Source organism: Oncorhynchus kisutch, linkage group LG16 (assembly GCF_002021735.2).
Source record: "Oncorhynchus kisutch isolate 150728-3 linkage group LG16, Okis_V2, whole genome shotgun sequence".
Lineage (NCBI taxonomy): Eukaryota > Metazoa > Chordata > Actinopteri > Salmoniformes > Salmonidae > Oncorhynchus > Oncorhynchus kisutch.
The window spans coordinates 17,038,552-17,061,532 of NC_034189.2; the positions used below are offsets into that span (position 1 = coordinate 17,038,552).

Consider the following 22,981-nt stretch of genomic DNA (forward strand, 5'->3'; position numbering starts at 1 on the left):
AAACACAGTGTTCTGGGCTGAGAGACACCAAGCTCTTTCATCCTAAACACAGCGTTCTGGGCTGAGAGACACCAAGCTCTTTCATCCTAAACACAGTGTTCTGGGCTGAGAGAAACCAAGCTCTTTCATCCTGAACACAGTGTTCTGGGCTGAGAGACACCAAGCTCTTTCATCCTAAACACAGTGTTCTGGGCTGAGAGAAACCAAGCTCTTTCATCCAAAACACAGTGTTCTGGGCTGAGAGAAACCAAGCTCTTTCATCCTAAACACAGTGTTCTGGGCTGAGAGACACCAAGCTCTTTCATCCTAAACACAGTGTTCTGGGCTGAGAGAAACCAAGCTCTTTCATCCTAAACACAGTGTTCTGGGCTGAGAGACACCAAGCTCTTTCATCCTAAACACAGTGTTCTGGGCTGAGAGACACCAAGCTCTTTCATCCTAAACACAGTGTTCTGGGCTGAGAGAAACCAAGCTCTTTCATCCTAAACACAGTGTTCTGGGCTGAGAGACACCAAGCTCTTTCATCCTAAACACAGTGTTCTGGGCTGAGAGACACCAAGCTCTTTCATCCTAAACACAGTGTTCTGGGCTGAGAGACACCAAGCTCTTTCATCCTAAACACAGTGTTCTGGGCTGAGAGACACCAAGCTCTTTCATCCTAAACACAGTGTTCTGGGCTGAGAGAAACCAAGCTCTTTCATCCAAAACACAGTGTTCTGGGCTGAGAGACACCAAGCTCTTTCATCCTAAACACAGTGTTCTGGGCTGAGAGACACCAAGCTCTTTCATCCTAAACACAGTGTTCTGGGCTGAGAGACACCAAGCTCTTTCATCCTAAACACAGTGTTCTGGGCTGAGAGAAACCAAGCTCTTTCATCCTAAACACAGTGTTCTGGGCTGAGAGAAACCAAGCTCTTTCATCCTAAACACAGTGTTCTGGGCTGAGAGACACCAAGCTATTTCATCCTAAACACAGTGTTCTGGGCTGAGAGACACCAAGCTCTTTCATCCTAAACACAGTGTTCTGGGCTGAGAGAAACCAAGCTCTTTCATCCAAAACACAGTGTTCTGGGCTGAGAGACACCAAGCTCTTTCATCCTAAACACAGTGTTCTGGGCTGAGAGAAACCAAGCTCTTTCATCCTAAACACAGTGTTCTGGGCTGAGAGAAACCAAGCTCTTTCATCCTAAACACAGTGTTCTGGGCTGAGAGACACCAAGCTCTTTCATCCTAAACACAGTGTTCTGGGCTGAGAGACACCAAGCTCTTTCATCCTAAACACAGTGTTCTGGGCTGAGAGACACCAAGCTCTTTCATCCTAAACACAGTGTTCTGGGCTGAGAGAAACCAAGCTCTTTCATCCTAAACACAGTGTTCTGGGCTGAGAGAAACCAAGCTCTTTCATCCTAAACACAGTGTTCTGGGCTGAGAGACACCAAGCTCTTTCATCCTAAACACAGTGTTCTGGGCTGAGAGACACCAAGCTCTTTCATCCTAAACACAGTGTTCTGGGCTGAGAGAAACCAAGCTCTTTCATCCAAAACACAGTGTTCTTGGCTGAGAGACACCAAGCTCTTTCATCCTAAACACAGTGTTCTGGGCTGAGAGACACCAAGCTCTTTCATCCTAAACACAGTGTTCTGGGCTGAGAGAAACCAAGCTCTTTCATCCTAAACACAGTGTTCTGGGCTGAGAGACACCAAGCTCTTTCATCCTAAACACAGTGTTCTGGGCTGAGAGACACCAAGCTCTTTCATCCTAAACAGTGTTCTGGGCTGAGAGAAACCAAGCTCTTTCATCCTAAACAGTGTTCTGGGCTGAGAGACACCAAGCTCTTTCATCCTAAACACAGTGTTCTTGGCTGAGAGACACCAAGCTCTTTCATCCTAAACACAGTGTTCTTGGCTGAGAGACACCAAGCTCTTTCATCCTAAACACAGTGTTCTGGGCTGAGAGAAACCAAGCTCTTTCATCCTAAACAGTGTTCTGGGCTGAGAGACACCAAGCTCTTTCATCCTAAACACAGTGTTCTGGGCTGAGAGACACCAAGCTCTTTCATCCTAAACACAGTGTTCTGGGCTGAGAGAAACCAAGCTCTTTCATCCTAAACAGTGTTCTGGGCTGAGAGACACCAAGCTCTTTCATCCTAAACACAGTGTTCTTGGCTGAGAGACACCAAGCTCTTTCATCCTAAACACAGTGTTCTGGGCTGAGAGAAACCAAGCTCTTTCATCCTAAACACAGTGTTCTGGGCTGAGAGAAACCAAGCTCTTTCATCCTAAACACAGTGTTCTGGGCTGAGAGACACCAAGCTATTTCATCCTAAACACAGTGTTCTGGGCTGAGAGACACCAAGCTCTTTCATCCTAAACACAGTGTTCTGGGCTGAGAGAAACCAAGCTCTTTCATCCAAAACACAGTGTTCTGGGCTGAGAGACACCAAGCTCTTTCATCCTAAACACAGTGTTCTGGGCTGAGAGAAACCAAGCTCTTTCATCCTAAACACAGTGTTCTGGGCTGAGAGAAACCAAGCTCTTTCATCCTAAACACAGTGTTCTGGGCTGAGAGACACCAAGCTCTTTCATCCTAAACACAGTGTTCTGGGCTGAGAGACACCAAGCTCTTTCATCCTAAACACAGTGTTCTGGGCTGAGAGACACCAAGCTCTTTCATCCTAAACACAGTGTTCTGGGCTGAGAGAAACCAAGCTCTTTCATCCTAAACACAGTGTTCTGGGCTGAGAGAAACCAAGCTCTTTCATCCTAAACACAGTGTTCTGGGCTGAGAGACACCAAGCTCTTTCATCCTAAACACAGTGTTCTGGGCTGAGAGACACCAAGCTCTTTCATCCTAAACACAGTGTTCTGGGCTGAGAGAAACCAAGCTCTTTCATCCAAAACACAGTGTTCTTGGCTGAGAGACACCAAGCTCTTTCATCCTAAACACAGTGTTCTGGGCTGAGAGACACCAAGCTCTTTCATCCTAAACACAGTGTTCTGGGCTGAGAGAAACCAAGCTCTTTCATCCTAAACACAGTGTTCTGGGCTGAGAGACACCAAGCTCTTTCATCCTAAACACAGTGTTCTGGGCTGAGAGAAACCAAGCTCTTTCATCCTAAACAGTGTTCTGGGCTGAGAGACACCAAGCTCTTTCATCCTAAACACAGTGTTCTTGGCTGAGAGACACCAAGCTCTTTCATCCTAAACACAGTGTTCTTGGCTGAGAGACACCAAGCTCTTTCATCCTAAACACAGTGTTCTGGGCTGAGAGAAACCAAGCTCTTTCATCCTAAACAGTGTTCTGGGCTGAGAGACACCAAGCTCTTTCATCCTAAACACAGTGTTCTGGGCTGAGAGACACCAAGCTCTTTCATCCTAAACACAGTGTTCTGGGCTGAGAGAAACCAAGCTCTTTCATCCTAAACAGTGTTCTGGGCTGAGAGACACCAAGCTCTTTCATCCTAAACACAGTGTTCTTGGCTGAGAGACACCAAGCTCTTTCATCCTAAACACAGTGTTCTGGGCTGAGAGAAACCAAGCTCTTTCATCCTAAACACAGTGTTCTGGGCTGAGAGAAACCAAGCTCTTTCATCCTAAACACAGTGTTCTGGGCTGAGAGACACCAAGCTCTTTCATCCTAAACACAGTGTTCTGGGCTGAGAGACACCAAGCTCTTTCATCCTAAACACAGTGTTCTGGGCTGAGAGACACCAAGCTCTTTCATCCTAAACAGTGTTCTGGGCTGAGAGAAACCAAGCTCTTTCATCCTAAACAGTGTTCTGGGCTGAGAGACACCAAGCTCTTTCATCCTAAACACAGTGTTCTTGGCTGAGAGACACCAAGCTCTTTCATCCTAAACACAGTGTTCTTGGCTGAGAGACACCAAGCTCTTTCATCCTAAACACAGTGTTCTGGGCTGAGAGAAACCAAGCTCTTTCATCCTAAACAGTGTTCTGGGCTGAGAGACACCAAGCTCTTTCATCCTAAACACAGTGTTCTGGGCTGAGAGACACCAAGCTCTTTCATCCTAAACACAGTGTTCTGGGCTGAGAGAAACCAAGCTCTTTCATCCTAAACAGTGTTCTGGGCTGAGAGACACCAAGCTCTTTCATCCTAAACACAGTGTTCTTGGCTGAGAGACACCAAGCTCTTTCATCCTAAACACAGTGTTCTTGCCTGAGAGACACCAAGCTCTTTCATCCTAAACACAGTGTTCTGGGCTGAGAGACACCAAGCTCTTTCATCCTAAACACAGTGTTCTGGGCTGAGAGACACCAAGCTTTTTCATCCTAAACACAGTGTTCTGGGCTGAGAGACACCAAGCTCTAGCTGCCCAGGCTGTGGTCCAATGTATCAACCACGTCAGACGTATTTCAACCACACACCCTGCGATCACTGGTAAGTGCTGTTGTGCTTAAAGGCAGGGTTAGGGTGTGTGTGTGTGTGTGTGTGTGTGTGTGTGTGTGTGTGTGTGTGTGTGTGTGTGTGTGTGTGTGTGTGTGTGTGTGTGTGTGTGTGTGTGTGTGTGTGTGTGTGTGTGTGTGTGTGTGTGTGTGTGGAGAGAGGGCAATGTGAAGAGCTTGATAATGTGGTTTTATAACAGAATACTGTTTTCAATTATCTCGCTAAATTAGACGCAGGTTGGCACAACAGCATCGTGATAACTGACTGTGCTTGGCAGTATACAGCATTGTGGTAAATGACTGTGCTTGGCAGTATACAGAATTGTGGTAAATGACTGTGCTTGGCAGTATACAGCATTGTGGTAATTGACTGTGCTTGGCAGTATACAGCATTGTGGTAAATGACTGTGCTTGGCAGTATACAGCATTGTGGTAAATGACTGTGCTTGGCAGTATACAGCATTGTGGTAACTGACTGTGCTTGGCAGTATACAGCATTGTGGTAAATGACTGTGCTTGGCAGTATACAGCATTGTGGTAACTGACTGTGCTTGGCAGTATACAGCATTGTGGTAACTGACTGTGCTTGGCAGTATACAGCATTGTGGTAACTGACTGTGCTTGGCAGTATAAAGCATTGTGGTAACTGACTGTGCTTGGCAGTATACAGCATTGTGGTAACTGACTGTGCTTGGTAGTGTGACAGCATTGTGGTAACTGACTCTGCTTGGCAGTATACAGCATTGTGGTAAATGACTGTGCTTGGCAGTATACAGCATTGTGGTAAATGACTGTGCTTGGCAGTATACAGCATTGTGGTAACTGACTGTGCTTGGCAGTATACAGCATTGTGGTAACTGACTGTGCTTGGCAGTATACAGCATTGTGGTAACTGACTGTGCTTGGTAGCGCGACAGCATCGTGATAACTGACTGTGCTTGGTAGCGCAACAGCATCGTGGTAACTGACTGTGCTTGGCAGCGCTTGTGTGAAAGTGTTTCAAGTTTGTTTCAGAGAAGAGGGACCTGAAAATTAAACTCATTTTGCGATGAAGATGAGTATTATTGAAATGATTGTGCTTGGCAGTATACAGCATCGTGGTAACTGACTGTGCTTGGCAGTGCGACAGCATCATGGTAAATGACTGTGCTTGGTAGTGCGATAGCATCGTGGTATCTGACTGTGCTTGGCAGTGCGACAGCATCGTGGTAACTGACTGTGCTTCGCAGTGCGAGAGGATCGTGGTAACTTGGCAGTGTGACAACATCGTAGTAACTGACTGTTCTTGGCAGTGCGACAGCATCATGGTATCTGACTGTGCTTGGTAGTGCGACAGCATCGTGGTATCTGACTGTGCTTGGTTGTGCGACAGCATCGTGGTAGTGGTATCTGACTGTGCTTGGTAGTGCGACAGCATCGTGGTATCTGACTGTGCTTGGTAGTGTGACAGCATCGTGGTAAATGTCTGTGCTTGGTAGTGCGACAGCATTGTGGTAACTGACTGTGCTTGGTAGTGCGACAGCATCGTGGTATCTGACTGTGCTTGGTAGTGTGACAGCATCGTGGTAAATGTCTGTGCTTGGTAGTGCGACAGCATCGTGGTAACTGACTGTGCTTGGTAGTGCGACAGCATCGTGGTAACTGACTGTGCTTGGTAGTGCGACAGCATCGTGGTATCTGACTGTGCTTGGTAGTGCGACAGCATCGTGGTAACTGACTGTGCTTGGTAGTGCGACAGCATCGTGGTAACTGACTGTGCTTGGTATTGCGACAGCATCGTGGTAACTGACTGTGCTTGGTAGTGCGACAGCATCGTGGTAACTGACTGTGCTTGGTAGCACGACAGCAGCATCGTGGTAACTGACTGTGCTTGGTAGTGTGACAGCATCGTGGTATCTGACTGTGCTTGGTAGTGCGACAGCATCGTGGTAACTGACTGTGCTTGGTAGTGCGACAGCATCGTGGTAACTGACTGTGCTTGGTATTGCGACAGCATCGTGGTAACTGACTGTGCTTGGTAGTGCGACAGCATCGTGGTAACTGACTGTGCTTGGTAGCACGACAGCATCATGGTAACTGACTGTGCTTGGTAGTGCGAGAGGATCGTGGTAACTTGGTAGTGCGACAGCATCGTGGTAACTGACTGTGCTTGGTAGTGCGACAGCATCATGGTAACTGACTGTGCTTGGTAGCACAACAGCATCGTGGCAACTGACTGTGCTTGGTAGCACGACAGCATCGTGGTAACTGACTGTGCTTGGTAGTGCGACAGCATCATGGTAACTGACTGTGCTTGGTAGTGCGACAGCATCGTGGTATCTGACTGTGCTTGGTAGTGTGACAGCATCGTGGTAAATGTCTGTGCTTGGTAGTGCGACAGCATCGTGGTAAATGTCTGTGCTTGGTAGTGCGACAGCATCGTGGTAACTGACTGTGCTTGGTAGTGCGACAGCATCGTGGTAACTGACTGTGCTTGGTAGTGTGACAGCATCGTGGTATCTGACTGTGCTTGGTAGTGCGACAGCATCGTGGTAACTGACTGTGCTTGGTAGTGCGACAGCATCGTGGTAACTGACTGTGCTTGGTATTGCGACAGCATCGTGGTAACTGACTGTGCTTGGTAGTGCGACAGCATCGTGGTAACTGACTGTGCTTGGTAGCACGACAGCATCATGGTAACTGACTGTGCTTGGTAGTGCGAGAGGATCGTGGTAACTTGGTAGTGCGACAGCATCGTGGTAACTGACTGTGCTTGGTAGTGCGACAGCATCATGGTAACTGACTGTGCTTGGTAGCACGACAGCATCGTGGCAACTGACTGTGCTTGGTAGCACGACAGCATCGTGGTAACTGACTGTGCTTGGTAGTGCGACAGCATCGTGGCAACTGACTGTGCTTGGTAGTGTGACAGCATCGTGGTAAATGTCTGTGCTTGGTAGTGCGACAGCATTGTGGTAACTGACTGTGCTTGGTAGTGCGACAGCATCGTGGTATCTGACTGTGCTTGGTAGTGTGACAGCATCGTGGTAAATGTCTGTGCTTGGTAGTGCGACAGCATCGTGGTAACTGACTGTGCTTGGTAGTGCGACAGCATCGTGGTAACTGACTGTGCTTGGTAGTGCGACAGCATCGTGGTAACTGACTGTGCTTGGTAGTCATCTACAAAATGGCTTCCAACACTCTACTCAGCAAACTGGATGCAGTCTATCACAGTGCCATCCGTTTTGTCACTAAAGCACCTTATACCACCCACCACTGCGACTTGTATGCTCTAGTCGGCTGGCCCTCGCTACATATTCGTCGCCAGACCCACTGGCTCCAGGTCATCTACAAGTCTATGCTAGGTAAAGCTCCGCCTTATCTCAGCTCACTGGTCACGATGGCAACACCCATCCGTAGCACGCGCTCCAGCAGGTGTATCTCACTGATCATCCCTAAAGCCAACACCTCATTTGGTCGCCTTTCGTTCCAGTACTCTGCTGCCTGTGACTGGAACGAATTGCAAAAATCGCTGAAGTTGGAGACTTTTATCTCCCTCACCAACTTCAAACATCAGCTATCTGAGCAGCTAACCGATCGCTGCAGCTGTACATAGTCTATTGGTAAATAGCCCACCCTTTTCACCTACCTCATCCCCATACTGTTTTTATTTATTTACTTTTCTGCTCTTCTGCACACCAATATCTCTACCTGTACATGACCATCTGATCTTTTATCACTCCAGTGTTAATCAGCAAAATTGTAATTATTTGCCTACCTCCTCATGCCTTTTGCACACATTGTATATAGACCCCCCCTTTGTTTTCTACTGTGTTATTGACTTGTTAATTGTTTACTCCATGTGTAACTCTTTGTTGTATGCTCACACTGCTATGCTTTATCTTGGCCAGGTCGCAGTTGCAAATGAGAACTTGTTCTCAACTAGCCTACCTGGTTAAATAAAGGTTAAATAAAAAATTTAAAAAAAAGTGCGACAGCATCGTGGTAACTGACTGTGCTTGGTATTGCGACAGCATCGTGGTAACTGACTGTGCTTGGTAGTGCGACAGCATCGTGGTAACTGACTGTGCTTGGTAGCACGACAGCATCATGGTAACTGACTGTGCTTGGTAGTGCGAGAGGATCGTGGTAACTTGGTAGTGCGACAGCATCGTGGTAACTGACTGTGCTTGGTAGTGCGACAGCATCATGGTAACTGACTGTGCTTGGTAGCACGACAGCATCGTGGTAACTGACTGTGCTTGGTAGCACGACAGCATCATGGCAACTGACTGTGCTTGGTAGCACGACAGCATCGTGGTAACTGACTGTGCTTGGTAGTGCGACAGCATCATGGTAACTGACTGTGCTTGGTAGCACGACAGCATCGGGGTAACTGACTGTGCTTGGTAGCACGACAGCATCGTGGTAACTGACTGTGCTTGGTAGCACGACAGCATCGTGGTAACTGACTGTGCTTGGTAGCGCGACAGCATCGTGGTAACTGACTGTGCTTGGTAGCGCGACAGCATCGTGGTAACTGACTGTGCTTGGTAGCGCGACAGCATCGTGGTAACTGACTGTGCTTGGTAGCGCGACAGCATCGTGGTAACTGACTGTGCTTGGTAGCGCGACAGCATCGTGGTAACTGACTGTGCTTGGTAGCGCGACAGCATCGTGGTAACTGACTGTGCTTGGTAGCGCGATAGCATCGTGGTAACTGACTGTGCTTGGTAGTGCGACAGCATCGTGGTAACTGACTGTGCTTGGTTTTGCGACAGCATCGTGGTAACTGACTGTGCTTGGTAGTGCGACAGCATCGTGGTAACTGACTGTGCTTGGTAGCACGACAGCATCATGGTAACTGACTGTGCTTCGTAGTGCGAGAGGATCGTGGTAACTTGGTAGTGCGACAGCATCGTGGTAACTGACTGTGCTTGGTAGTGCGACAGCATCATTGTAACTGACTGTGCTTGGTAGCACGACAGCATCGTGGTAACTGAATGTGCTTGGTAGCACGACAGCATCATGGCAACTGACTGTGCTTGGTAGCACGACAGCATCGTGGTAACTGACTGTGCTTGGTAGTGCGACAGCATCATGGTAACTGACTGTGCTTGGTAGCACAACAGCATCGGGGTAACTGACTGTGCTTGGTAGCACGACAGCATCGTGGTAACTGACTGTGCTTGGTAGCACGACAGCATCGTGGTAACTGACTGTGCTTGGTAGCACGACAGCATCGTGGTAACTGACTGTGCTTGGTAGCGCGACAGCATCGTGGTAACTGACTGTGCTTGGTAGCGCGACAGCATCGTGGTAACTGACTGTGCTTGGTAGCACGACAGCATCGTGGTAACTGACTGTGCTTGGTAGCGCGACAGCATCGTGGTAACTGACTGTGCTTGGTAGCGCGACAGCATCGTGGTAACTGACTGTGCTTGGTAGCGCGACAGCATCGTGGTAACTGACTGTGCTTGGTAGCGCGACAGCATCGTGGTAACTGACTGTGCTTGGTAGCGCGACAGCATCGTGGTAACTGACTGTGCTTGGCAGCATGTGTGTGAAAGTGATTCAAGTGTGTTTCGGAGAAGAGGGACCTGAAGCGTAAACTAATTTGGTGATGAGGATGCGTATTATGTAAATGAACAGCTGACCTGTCAGTTCAAGCAGGGCCCCCCCCCCCCCCCCCCACACACACACACACACACACACACACACACACACACACACACACACACAGTCAGACAGACAGACAGACAGACCTAAATGCTTTATTTGGGGTGAATTATCCTTCCTCTATCCAAAACAACGAAAGTGGAGCAATCTTTTTGAGTGTTTTAGGGCATTAGGGCTCTATTTCTGATAGAATCTGAGTCAGTAATGGTCTGTTTGGGTGATTCAAAAGACTCGCAGACCGTTTTCTAATTCCTGATTATGAGAAAAGAAAATGATGATTGTTGTTTCCCAAATTGCTAATATGTTTGTTGTTCAATTGTATTTTTCTATAAATGGCAATGTCATATTTGGGAACATTTGAAAGGTTTTTATATAACCTACTTTTACTCTCCCTCTCGTTCTGTCTCTTTCTCCATCTTGTTCTTTCTCTCTCTTCTCTCTCTCTCTCTCTCTCTCCTCTCTGGGAGTGTTGTTCCTTCATAGAGGCAGCAAAACAGCAATGAACGTCTCAGGGCCACAAAGAGTCTATCTCAGTGTGTCTGGCTAATAGGGTGTGGCCCAAGACAACGTCTGCATCCCAAATTAAATCCTATTCCCTAAATAGTGCACTACTTTTAACCAGAGCACTATGGGTAGCCCTGTAGTGCACTATACAGGAAATAGGGTGTCAGAAAGTGAATGGGCTTACTGTAGGGAGAAGGTGTTGGGGTGAGGAGAAGGGGAGGGGGTAGAGGTGAGGGGGAGAAGGGATTGGGCCGGAGGGGAAAAGGAGGGTAGAGTGTAGAGGTGGGGGGTGTAGAAGGATGGGGGATGAGGAGAGAGGAGAAAGGATGAGTGTAGGGTACGTGAGGGTATGAAGAAACGGTTGGGGATGGTAGGGGTAGAATGGATGGAGGAGGAGGGAGGATGTTTTTCGGAAGAGCAGATAAAGAGAGGGGGATGGAGAGCGGTAGGGAGGGAGGCATGGGGAGAAAAGGATGGAGGGAGGCATGGGGAGAAAAGGATTGGGAGGCCGTGCAAAGGACAATTTCAAGCCATCATATTATATCAGATAGATTCGGTAAGATAATGACAGCAAACAGAAAAGTCGAGGATTTCTTGGATTTCTTAGAACTGTATCAAGCATATCAGAGCAGGAGTGTTTATTTAGGATTATTTTTGCCTTTTAGATCAAAATGAATCAGATGACATAGACAGGTGGGACCAGATTCTAGATCAGCACTCCTACTATGAGACGATTGATGCTAATACAAACATTATGTCACATTAAAGGGATACTTCAGGATTTTGGCAATGAAATAATACAGAGAGGCACATCCCAAAAAGTCAATACTCTACTTAAATGGATACTTCTGGATTTAGGCAATGAAGCCCTTTATTTACTTCCCCACAAATGAACTGTCTCAAATCAAATCAAATTTTAGTTTGAAAGAAGTTCCTACTGGATGCAGAGACATAAAAATGTTATGCATGAGTATCCCTTTAAGTAGTGTATAAATGTTATCCATGAGTATCCCTTTAAGTAGTGTATAAATGTTATCCATGAGTATCCCTTTAAGTAGTGGATAAATGTTATCCATGAGTATCCCTTTAAGTAGTGGATAAATGTTATCCATGAGTATCCCTTTAAGTAGTGGATAAATGTTATCCATGAGTATCCCTTTAAGTAGTGGATAAATGTTATCCATGAGTATCCCTTTAAGTAGTGGATAAATGTTATCCATGAGTATCCCTTTAAGTAGTGAATAAATGTTATCCATGAGTATCCCTTTAAGTAGTGAATAAATGTTATCCATGAGTATCCCTTTAAGTAGTGGATAAATGTTATCCATGAGTATCCCTTTAAGTAGTGGATAAATGTTATCCATGAGTATCCCTTTAAGTAGTGGATAAATGTTATCCATGAGTATCCCTTTAAGTAGTGAATAAATGTTATCCATGAGTATCCCTTTAAGTAGTGAATAAATGTTTTCCATGAGTATCCCTTTAAGTAGTGGATAAATGTTATCCATGAGTATCCCTTTAAGTAGTGGATAAATGTTATCCATGAGTATGCCTTTAAGTAGTGAATAAATGTTATCCATGAGTATCCCTTTAAGTAGTGGATAAATGTTATCCATGAGTATCCCTTTAAGTAGTGGATAAATGTTATCCATGAGTATCCCTTTAAGTAGTGGATAAATGTTATCCATGAGTATCCCTTTAAGTAGTGGATAAATGTTATCCATGAGTATCCCTTTAAGTAGTGGATAAATGTTATCCATGAGTATCCCTTTAAGTAGTGGATAAATGTTATCCATGAGTATCCCTTTAAGTAGTGGATAAATGTTATCCATGAATATGCCTTTAAGTAGTGGGAAAATGTTTTTTTGCCTCTCTGGATTTCTCTATTCGTTATTTCAGTATTGTGACACCATAGATACAGAAGGGCTCAAATGCTGTTGTCAATGTTGACTCTGACAGACATTCTTCTCTCTCTCTCTCTCTCTCTCTCTCTCTCTCTCTCTCTCTCTCTCTCTCTCTCTCTCTCTCACTCTCTTTTGTCTCACTCTCATCTCTCTATCTATCCCTTTGGTCTAACCCCCCCTCCCCTCTCCCACCTAACTACTGTAACTAACTCGCTCTCTATCAGCATGTTCCACTTGAAGGTTGAAGAGGGAAATAGAGGGGATAGAGATTAGGGGTGGAGGGTGATGAGAGGGGGAAAGGATGGATACATCTCAAGGATTTTTCAGACAGTGACACTGAGACACAGCACAGCATTAAATAGAACATACTGAAAGGGTAGGGAGGATCTTTCATCCACCCACTTAGCATCGTAAAGGGATAGTTCATACAAAATGCATTTATAATAATTTACAAACCATTCATTTTTTTATTTTACTAGGCAAGTCAGTTAAGAACAAATTCTTATTTTCAATGACGCCCTAGGAACAGTGGGTTAACTGCCTGTTCAGGGGCAGAACGACAGATTTGTACCTTGACAGCTCGGGATTTTAACTTGCAACCTTTCGGTTACTAGTCCAACGCTCTAACCACTAGGCTACCCTGCCGCCCCTTCATAAGCATTTAGAATTGCTAAAAGTTATTAAGTGTTACCAACATATTTGGGAAGTAAGAGTATGGATGTGTTATTGGATCTAAATCAAATGGAAATCATGGTCCTGTAACTTCACCGTTACCTGACCAGTTTGACAGCAGTTTTGTGGGCCTTGTATCCCGTCTAGAAAACCTAGTGAGGGAGGTCTATGACAGAAAGTCAAAGGTTAGGGGTCAGCGTATGAATTCAGTACAAGACCCCATCAGCATCGACCATATGCATCTACCAGGGTTAGGCGTGAGTTAGCTAGTGTGAAGGTCTGCTCATTACTTCATTAAGGCAAGCCTCAAACTGTTGTGTTGGTCATGCAAAACATGTCTTGTTTGTTCCACAGCGAGTGGGTATGACATACTTTGACTCCACTGTCAAACGATGTTTGGTGTTGAATTATTCTAAAAGAAAATAAAGGAAATCAGAAAGAGATAGTCCGAGGGAGAGAAAGAGAGAGAGAGAGACCGAGGGAGAGAGAGAAAGAGAGAGAGAGAGACCGAGGGAGAGAGAGAGACCGAGGGAGAGAGAGAGACCGAGGGAGAGAGAGAGACCGAGGGAGAGAGAGAGACCGAGGGAGAGAGAGACCGAGGGAGAGAGAGAGCAAGGGAGAGGGAGAGAGCAAGGGAGAGAGAGACCGAGGGAGAGAGAGACCGAGGGAGAGAGAGACCGAGGGAGAGAGAGACCGAGGGAGAGAGAGACCGAGGGAGAGAGAGAGCAAGGGAGAGAGAGACCGAGGGAGAGAGAGACCGAGGGAGAGAGAGACCGAGAGACCGAGGGAGAGAGAGAGCAAGGGAGAGAGAGACAGAGGGAGAGAGAGAGAGACAGAGGGAGAGAGAGAGACAGAGGGAGAGAGAGAGACAGAGGGAGAGAGAGAGACAGAGGGAGAGAGAGAGCAAGGGAGAGAGAGAGCAAGGGAGAGAGAGAGACCGAGGGAGAGAGAGAGACCGAGGGAGGGAGAGAGACCGAGGGAGAGAGAGAGACCGAGGGAGAGAGAGAGACCGAGGGAGAGAGAGAGACCGAGGGAGAGAGAGAGACCGAGGGAGAGAGAGAGACCGAGGGAGAGAGAGAGACCGAGGGAGAGAGAGAGACCGAGGGAGAGAGAGAGACCGAGGTAGAGAGAGACCGAGGTAGAGAGAGACCGAGGGAGAGAGAGACAGAGGGAGAGAGAGACAAAGGGAGAGAGAGACAGAGGGAGAGAGAGACAGAGGGAGAGAGAGACAGAGGGAGAGAGAGACAGAGGGAGAGAGAGACAGAGGGAGAGAGAGACAGAGGGAGAGAGAGACAGAGGGAGAGAGAGACCGAGGGAGAGAGAGACCGAGGGAGAGAGAGACAGAGGGAGAGAGAGAGCAAGGGAGAGAGAGAGGCCGAGGGAGAGAGAGAGACCGAGGTAGAAAGAGAGCAAGGGAGAGAGAGAGCCCGAGGTAGAGAGAGACAGAGAGAGAGAGAAGCACCAGAGAAATTAAGAGAAACTGACAGATTGAATTGTGTGTGTCGTATGGTTATAAGACCCTACACCTTTACAAGACTTGACCAAGATAACTTTATTGCAATAACGCCCAGATAAAAGAAACATGTAGGAATAAAGCTCACTCACACACACATACACACACACACACACATACACACACACACACACACACACATACACACACAGACACAGACACACACACACACACATACACACAGACACATACACAGACACACACACACCCCCTCTGCCCCAGACTCTGGCCACACTAGAAAGGAGACGTGTTTAATTAAAAAGGCCTGATTGGGTTTCACAACGATCGGTTCAGATATGACAGCACAGGGGGCTGACACCCTACACTCACTACAGCACTATGATTTAGTAGCAGTAGACTGTTTGTGTGTATGTGTGTGTGTGTGTATGTGTGTGTGTGTGTGTGTGTGTGTGTGTGTGTGTGTGTGTGTGTGTGTGTGTGTGTGTGTGGCTCCTGAGAGAAAGGGAGCCACTTAAATCCCTTTCTTATTAACTCTCTGTGACACATGATCCACCAGGCCGGCTGGCTTGCACTCTCTCACACACACACACGCACGCGCACACGTACACACACACACACACACACAGACACACACACACACACACACACACACACACACACACACACACACACGCTGCTTAAAACTAAGGCTCGACTTACTGCTGGAAAATGGTGTGTGTGTGTGTCTCTCTGGGTCTGCTGCTATCTGGACCTTCTGTCTGTCTGTCTGTCTGCTGGCACTAAGAGAAACGTCTGTCTGGGTAGGTAGACTAGTGATCTTCAATAGAGGTCAGTGGGGCCACTTTATAATAATCTGCTAGGGCTATACTCGGTCTTTCAGATGGGACATTAAATGGATATTCTGACTCTGTAATCGCTAAAGATCCCATGGCACTTATCATAAGAGTAGGGGTGTCAACCCTGGTGTCCTGGCTAAATTCCCAATCTGGCCCTCATACCATCATTGCCACGTAATTATACCCAATTTCCAATTGGCTCATTCATCCCTCCTCCTTCCTCTCCTCTGTATCTCGTCCCCAGGTCACAGAATGCAGGGCACAGGGGTCAACACCCCCTACACTAGCAGCAAGTGCCATGGGATCTAGTGACCACAGCGGGACAAGAAGTCGGTTTAACATCTCATCCCAAGGACAGATAGAGCTTGGCATAGACTAGAACAGTCTTTTTCAACCCTGGCCCTGGGGACCAAAAGGAAAACACTTGTTTGTTGCCCTGGCACCACTGACACACTTGATTCATTTAATCAACTCATTATCAAGGCTTTGATTAGAATCAGGTGTGTTAGTGCCAAAAACAAAAATGTGCATCCTTTTGGGTCCCCAGGACCAGGATGGAGAACCACTTGACGAGAGAAAGTTGTTTAAATGTGGTTACTAGGTAGGTGAGTAACCCAACCTGGAGAGGAGAGGGCAGGAGGCTTGGTGGTGGCCTGGAATCTTTTCAAGAATGCCATTCTCCACCACTCTCTCTCATATTCTTTTAGAGGTTATGTTGCCTATTCCATGGAATTGAATTAGAACATGTTCTATTATATTCTACCAATAGGGTCTACTGACAGAAACACATGCATCTTAATGGGTCCTAAGAGGAATGAGCTAATGGACACAAAGCCATTATATCATTAGTCACTATACAGTCTCTTCCTAATGGATATGGCCAATTATATGTTGAATAAAACTCCCTCTTTCTCTCCTTTGGTTTTGCATATACTGTATGTATAATAACATCTCTTTTCCATCTCTCTCCGCCTGTCTCACTCTCTTATCTCTCCATCTCTCTGTTTCTTTCTTCCCGTCTTCTCTCCCCCACTTCTCTCTCTCTCTCTCTCTCTCTCTCTCTCTCTCGCTCTCTCTGTCTTTCTCACTCCCTCCCTCCCTCCGTCTCCCTCAGGTTCATTGAAGCGGCGGATCATGTCTCAGAAGAAGATATTCCTGGTCATTGTGGCGATCAGTACCGTCAGTCTACTGCTGCACCATGGGGGCCACTTCAGCTGGTGAGACACACACACACACTCACACATGGTCGGGTGTATGATATACAAGTACAGAGGTATGATATGCATGTACAGAGGTACGATATGCATTAGTACTGTAGATGGGAGCTACATTAGAATGGTGTTCTCACCTATAGAATTACAGGGATGTTCTAGACCAGGTATTCTCAAACTGGGGTACGCACAATGCCGTTGGGGATACGCCAAATAAAAATGGGATTCACATTTTTTTGTTTTCAAACAGTCCATTTAGTAAGTCTACTACCAGCAGTAATACACCTGCACCTGTCAACGAAACAAGTTGTTCTGCTTCCATGAACACATCCAATTCTAGCATCAGTAATTCTACATTTGTTGTTAGCCCAGCTAGCATGGACACTGACAGTTGTGAATCTGATGCAGTCAAAGAGCTACTGCCCCCTTACCCCGGAGGAAAGCACCGAACAGACAGGGACGTTGGACCATCGAAGAGGCTTGATTTGGGGTTCACTTATATTGGGAGTAGTGCCTTTCCTCAGCCACAGTGTGTTATGTGTGTAAAAGTACCATCTCACAACTCTATGAACCCATTACTCTTGCGCAGACATTTATCAACAAAACATGCCAATTTGAAAAATAAGCCACAGGAGTTTTTTGAGCGAGAATAAAGACAATTTTCGAGTAGTAAGACATGTATAAAAGCAACAGATACCATTAATAAGAAGGGTCTAGAAGTGTCTTATATGGTGAGCTACAGAGTGGCTGGGACAGGCAAGCCCCATACTATTGTAGAGGAGTGGCTAGGACAGACACGCCCCATACTATAGTAGAGGAGTGGCTAGGACAGGCAAGCCCCATACTATTGTAGAGGAGTGGCTAGGACAGACAAGCCCCATACTATTGTAGAGGAGTGGCTAGGACAGGCAAGCCCCATACTATTGTAGAGGAGTGGCTAGGACAGGCAAGCCCCATACTATTGTAGAGGAGTGGCTAGGACAGGCAAGCCCCATACTATTGTAGAGAAGTGGCTAGGACAGACAAGCCCCATACTATTGTAGAGGAGTGGCTAGGACAGACAAGCTCCATACTATTGTAGAGGAGTGGCTAGGACAGGCAAGCTCCATACTATTGTAGAGGAGTGGCTAGGACAGGCAAGCTCCATACTATTGTAGAGGAGTGGCTAGGACAGGCAAGCTCCATACTATTGTAGAGGAGTGGCTAGGACAGACAAGCCCCATACTATTGTAGAGGAGTGGCTAGGACAGGCAAGCTCCATACTATTGTAGAGGAGTGGCTAGGACAGACAAGCTCCATACTATTGTAGAGGAGTGGCTAGGACAGGCAAGCCCCATACTATTGTAGAGGAGTGGCTAGGACAGGCAAGCTCCATACTATTGTAGAGGAGTGGCTAGGACAGGCAAGCTCCATACTATTGTAGAGGAGTGGCTAGGACAGACAAGCTCCATACTATTGTAGAGGAGTGGCTAGGACAGGCAAGCCCCATACTATTGTAGAGGAGTGGCTAGGACAGACAAGCTCCATACTATAGTAGAGAAGTGGCTAGGACAGGCAAGCTCCATACTATAGTAGAGGAGTGGCTAGGACAGGCAAGCCCCATACTATTGTAGAGGAGTGGCTAGGACAGACAAGCCCCATACTATAGTAGAGGAGTGGCTAGGACAGACAAGCTCCATACTATAGTAGAGGAGTGGCTAGGACAGACAAGCTCCATACTATTGTAGAGGAGTGGCTAGGACAGACAAGCTCCATACTATAGTAGAGGAGTGGCTAGGACAGACAAGCCCCATACTATAGTAGAGGAGTGGCTAGGACAGACAAGCCCCATACTATAGTAGAGGAGTGGGTAGGACAGACAAGCCCCATACTATAGTAGAGGAGTGGCTAGGACAGACAAGCTCCATACTATAGTAGAGGAGTGGCTAGGACAGACAAGCCCCATACTATAGTAGAGGAGTGGCTAGGACAGACAAGCTCCATACTATTGTAGAGGAGTGGCTAGGACAGACAAGCTCCATACTATAGTAGAGGAGTGGCTAGGACAGACAAGCCCCATACTATAGTAGAGGAGTGGCTAGGACAGACAAGCTCCATACTATAGTAGAGGAGTGGCTAGGACAGACAAGCCCCATACTATAGTAGAGGAGTGGCTAGGACAGACAAGCCCCATACTATAGTAGAGGAGTGGCTAGGACAGACAAGCCCCATTCTATAGTAGAGGAGTGGCTAGGACAGACAAGCTCCATACTATAGTAGAGGAGTGGCTAGGACAGACACGCCCCATACTATAGTAGAGGAGTGGCTAGGACAGACAAGCTCCATACTATTGTAGAGGAGTGGCTAGGACAGACAAGCCCCATACTATAGTAGAGGAGTGGCTAGGACAGACAAGCCCCATACTATAGTAGAGGAGTGGGTAGGACAGACAAGCCCCATACTATAGTAGAGGAGTGGCTAGGACAGACAAGCTTCATACTATAGTAGAGGAGTGGCTAGGACAGACAAGCCCCATACTATAGTAGAGGAGTGGCTAGGACAGACAAGCTCCATACTATTGTAGAGGAGTGGCTAGGACAGACAAGCTCCATACTATAGTAGAGGAGTGGCTAGGACAGACAAGCCCCATACTATAGTAGAGGAGTGGCTAGGACAGACAAGCTCCATACTATAGTAGAGGAGTGGCTAGGACAGACAAGCCCCATACTATAGTAGAGGAGTGGCTAGGACAGACAAGCCCCATACTATAGTAGAGGAGTGGCTAGGACAGACAAGCCCCATTCTATAGTAGAGGAGTGGCTAGGACAGACAAGCTCCATACTATAGTAGAGGAGTGGCTAGGACAGACACGCCCCATACTATAGTAGAGGAGTGGCTAGGACAGACAAGCTCCATACTATTGTAGAGGAGTGGCTAGGACAGACAAGCTCCATACTATAGTAGAGGAATGGCTAGGACAGACAAGCCCCATACTATTGTAGAGGAGTGGCTAGGACAGACAAGCTCCATACTATAGTAGAGGAGTGGCTAGGACAGACAAGCCCCATACTATAGTAGAGGAGTGGCTAGGACAGACAAGCTCCATACTATAGTAGAGGAGTGGCTAGGACAGACAAGCTCCATACTATAGTAGAGGAGTGGCTAGGACAGACAAGCCCCATACTATTGTAGAGGAGTGGCTAGGACAGACAAGCCCCATACTATTGTAGAGGAGTGGCTAGGACAGACAAGCCCCATACTATTGTAGAGGAGTGGCTAGGACAGACAAGCCCCATACTATTGTAGAGGAGTGGCTAGGACAGACAAGCCCCATACTATAGTAGAGGAGTGGCTAGGACAGACAAGCCCCATACTATTGTAGAGGAGTGGCTAGGACAGACAAGCCCCATACTATAGTAGAGGAGTGGCTAGGACAGACAAGCCCCATACTATAGTAGAGGAGTGGCTAGGACAGACAAGCTCCATACTATAGTAGAGGAGTGGCTAGGACAGACAAGCCCCATACTATTGTAGAGGAGTGGCTAGGACAGACAAGCCCCATACTATAGTAGAGGAGTGGCTAGGACAGACAAGCTCCATACTATAGTAGAGGAGTGGCTAGGGCAGACAAGCTCCATACTATTGTAGAGGAGTGGCTAGGACAGACAAGCTCCATACTATAGTAGAGGAGTGGCTAGGACAGACAAGCTCCATACTATTGTAGAGGAGTGGCTAGGACAGACAAGCTCCATACTATTGTAGAGGAGTGGCTAGGACAGGCAAGCCCCATACTATTGTAGAGGAGTGGCTAGGACAGACAAGCCCCATACTATAGTAGAGGAGTGGCTAGGACAGACAAGCTCCATACTATTGTAGAGGAGTGGCTAGGACAGACAAGCTCCATACTATAGTAGAGGAGTGGCTAGGACAGACAAGCCCCATACTATAGTAGAGGAGTGGCTAGGACAGACAAGCCCCATACTATAGTAGAGGACTGGCTAGGACAGACAAGCCCCATACTATAGTAGAGGAGTGGCTAGGACAGACAAGCTCCATACTATAGTAGAGGAGTGGCTAGGACAGACAAGCTCCATACTATTGTAGAGGAGTGGCTAGGACAGACAAGCTCCATACTATAGTAGAGGAGTGGCTATGACAGACAAGCCCCATACTATAGTAGAGGAGTGGCTAGGACAGACAAGCTCCATACTATAGTAGAGGAGTGGCTAGGACAGACAAGCCCCGTACTATAGTAGAGGAGTGGCTAGGACAGACAAGCCCCATACTATAGTAGAGGAGTGGCTAGGACAGACAAGCCCCATACTATAGTAGAGGAGTGGCTAGGACAGACAAGCTCCATACTATAGTAGAGGAGTGGCTAGGACAGACACGCCCCATACTATAGTAGAGGAGTGGCTAGGACAGACAAGCTCCATACTATTGTAGAGGAGTGGCTAGGACAGACAAGCTCCATACTATAGTAGAGGAGTGGCTAGGACAGACAAGCCCCATACTATTGTAGAGGAGTGGCTAGGACAGACAAGCTCCATACTATAGTAGAGGAGTGGCTAGGACAGACAAGCCCCATACTATAGTAGAGGAGTGGCTAGGACAGACAAGCTCCATACTATAGTAGAGGAGTGGCTAGGACAGACAAGCTCCATACTATAGTAGAGGAGTGGCTAGGACAGACAAGCCCCATACTATTGTAGAGGAGTGGCTAGGACAGACAAGCCCCATACTATTGTAGAGGAGTGGCTAGGACAGACAAGCCCCATACTATTGTAGAGGAGTGGCTAGGACAGACAAGCCCCATACTATTGTAGAGGAGTGGCTAGGACAGACAAGCCCCATACTATATTAGAGGAGTGGCTAGGACAGACAAGCCCCATACTATTGTAGAAGAGTGGCTAGGACAGACAAGCCCCATACTATAGTAGAGGAGTGGCTAGGACAGACAAGCCCCATACTATAGCAGAGGAGTGGCTAGGACAGACAAGCTCCATACTATAGTAGAGGAGTGGCTAGGACAGAAAAGCTCCATTCTATAGTAGAGGAGTGGCTAGGACAGACAAGCCCCATACTATTGTAGAGGAGTGGCTAGGACAGACAAGCCCCATACTATAGTAGAGGAGTGGCTAGGACAGACAAGCTCCATACTATAGTAGAGGAGTGGCTAGGACAGACAAGCCCCATACTATTGTAGAGGAGTGGCTAGGACAGACAAGCCCCATACTATAGTAGAGGAGTGGCTAGGACAGACAAGCTCCATACTATAGTAGAGGAGTGGCTAGGACAGACAAGCCCCATACTATAGTAGAGGAGTGGCTAGGACAGACAAGCTCCATACTATAGTAGAGGAGTGGCTAGGACAGACAAGCTCCATACTATAGTAGAGGAGTGGCTAGGACAGACAAGCCCCATACTATTGTAGAGGAGTGGCTAGGACAGACAAGCCCCATACTATTGTAGAGGAGTTGCTAGGACAGACAAGCCCCATACTATTGTAGAGGAGTGGCTAGGACAGACAAGCCCCATACTATTGTAGAGGAGTGGCTAGGACAGACAAGCCCCATACTATAGTAGAGGAGTGGCTAGGACAGACAAGCCCCATACTATTGTAGAAGAGTGGCTAGGACAGACAAGCCCCATACTATAGTAGAGGAGTGGCTAGGACAGACAAGCCCCATACTATAGCAGAGGAGTGGCTAGGACAGACAAGCTCCATACTATAGTAGAGGAGTGGCTAGGACAGAAAAGCTCCATACTATAGTAGAGGAGTGGCTAGGACAGACAAGCCCCATACTATTGTAGAGGAGTGGCTAGGACAGACAAGCCCCATACTATAGTAGAGGAGTGGCTAGGACAGACAAGCTCCATACTATAGTAGAGGAGTAGCTAGGACAGACAAGCCCCATACTATTGTAGAGGAGTGGCTAGGACAGACAAGCTCCATACTATAGTAGAGGAGTGGCTAGGACAGACAAGCTCCATACTATAGTAGAGGAGTGGCTAGGACAGACAAGCCCCATACTATAGTAGAGGAGTGGCTAGGACAGACAAGCTCCATACTATAGTAGAGGAGTGGCTAGGACAGACAAGCTCCATACTATAGTAGAGGAGTGGCTAGGACAGACAAGCCCCATACTATTGTAGAGGAGTGGCTAGGACAGACAAGCCCCATACTATTGTAGAGGAGTTGCTAGGACAGACAAGCCCCATACTATTGTAGAGGAGTGGCTAGGACAGACAAGCCCCATACTATTGTAGAGGAGTGGCTAGGACAGACAAGCCCCATACTATAGTAGAGGAGTGGCTAGGACAGACAAGCCCCATACTAT

The 22,981-nt window shown here is 47.3% G+C and overlaps 1 protein-coding gene across 1 annotated transcript in view; it reads left to right on the top strand.

The window, feature by feature from the left end:
* Positions 1–22,981, top strand: part of LOC109906216 (galactose-3-O-sulfotransferase 3-like) — a 50,970-nt gene that overhangs the window by 19,851 nt on the left and 8,138 nt on the right. The window contains exon 2 of the mRNA XM_031791886.1: positions 16,565–16,667. Coding sequence (XP_031647746.1) covers positions 16,585–16,667 — 83 coding nt within the window. The 5' untranslated portion in view covers positions 16,565–16,584. The remainder of the gene's footprint in view (positions 1–16,564; positions 16,668–22,981) is intronic.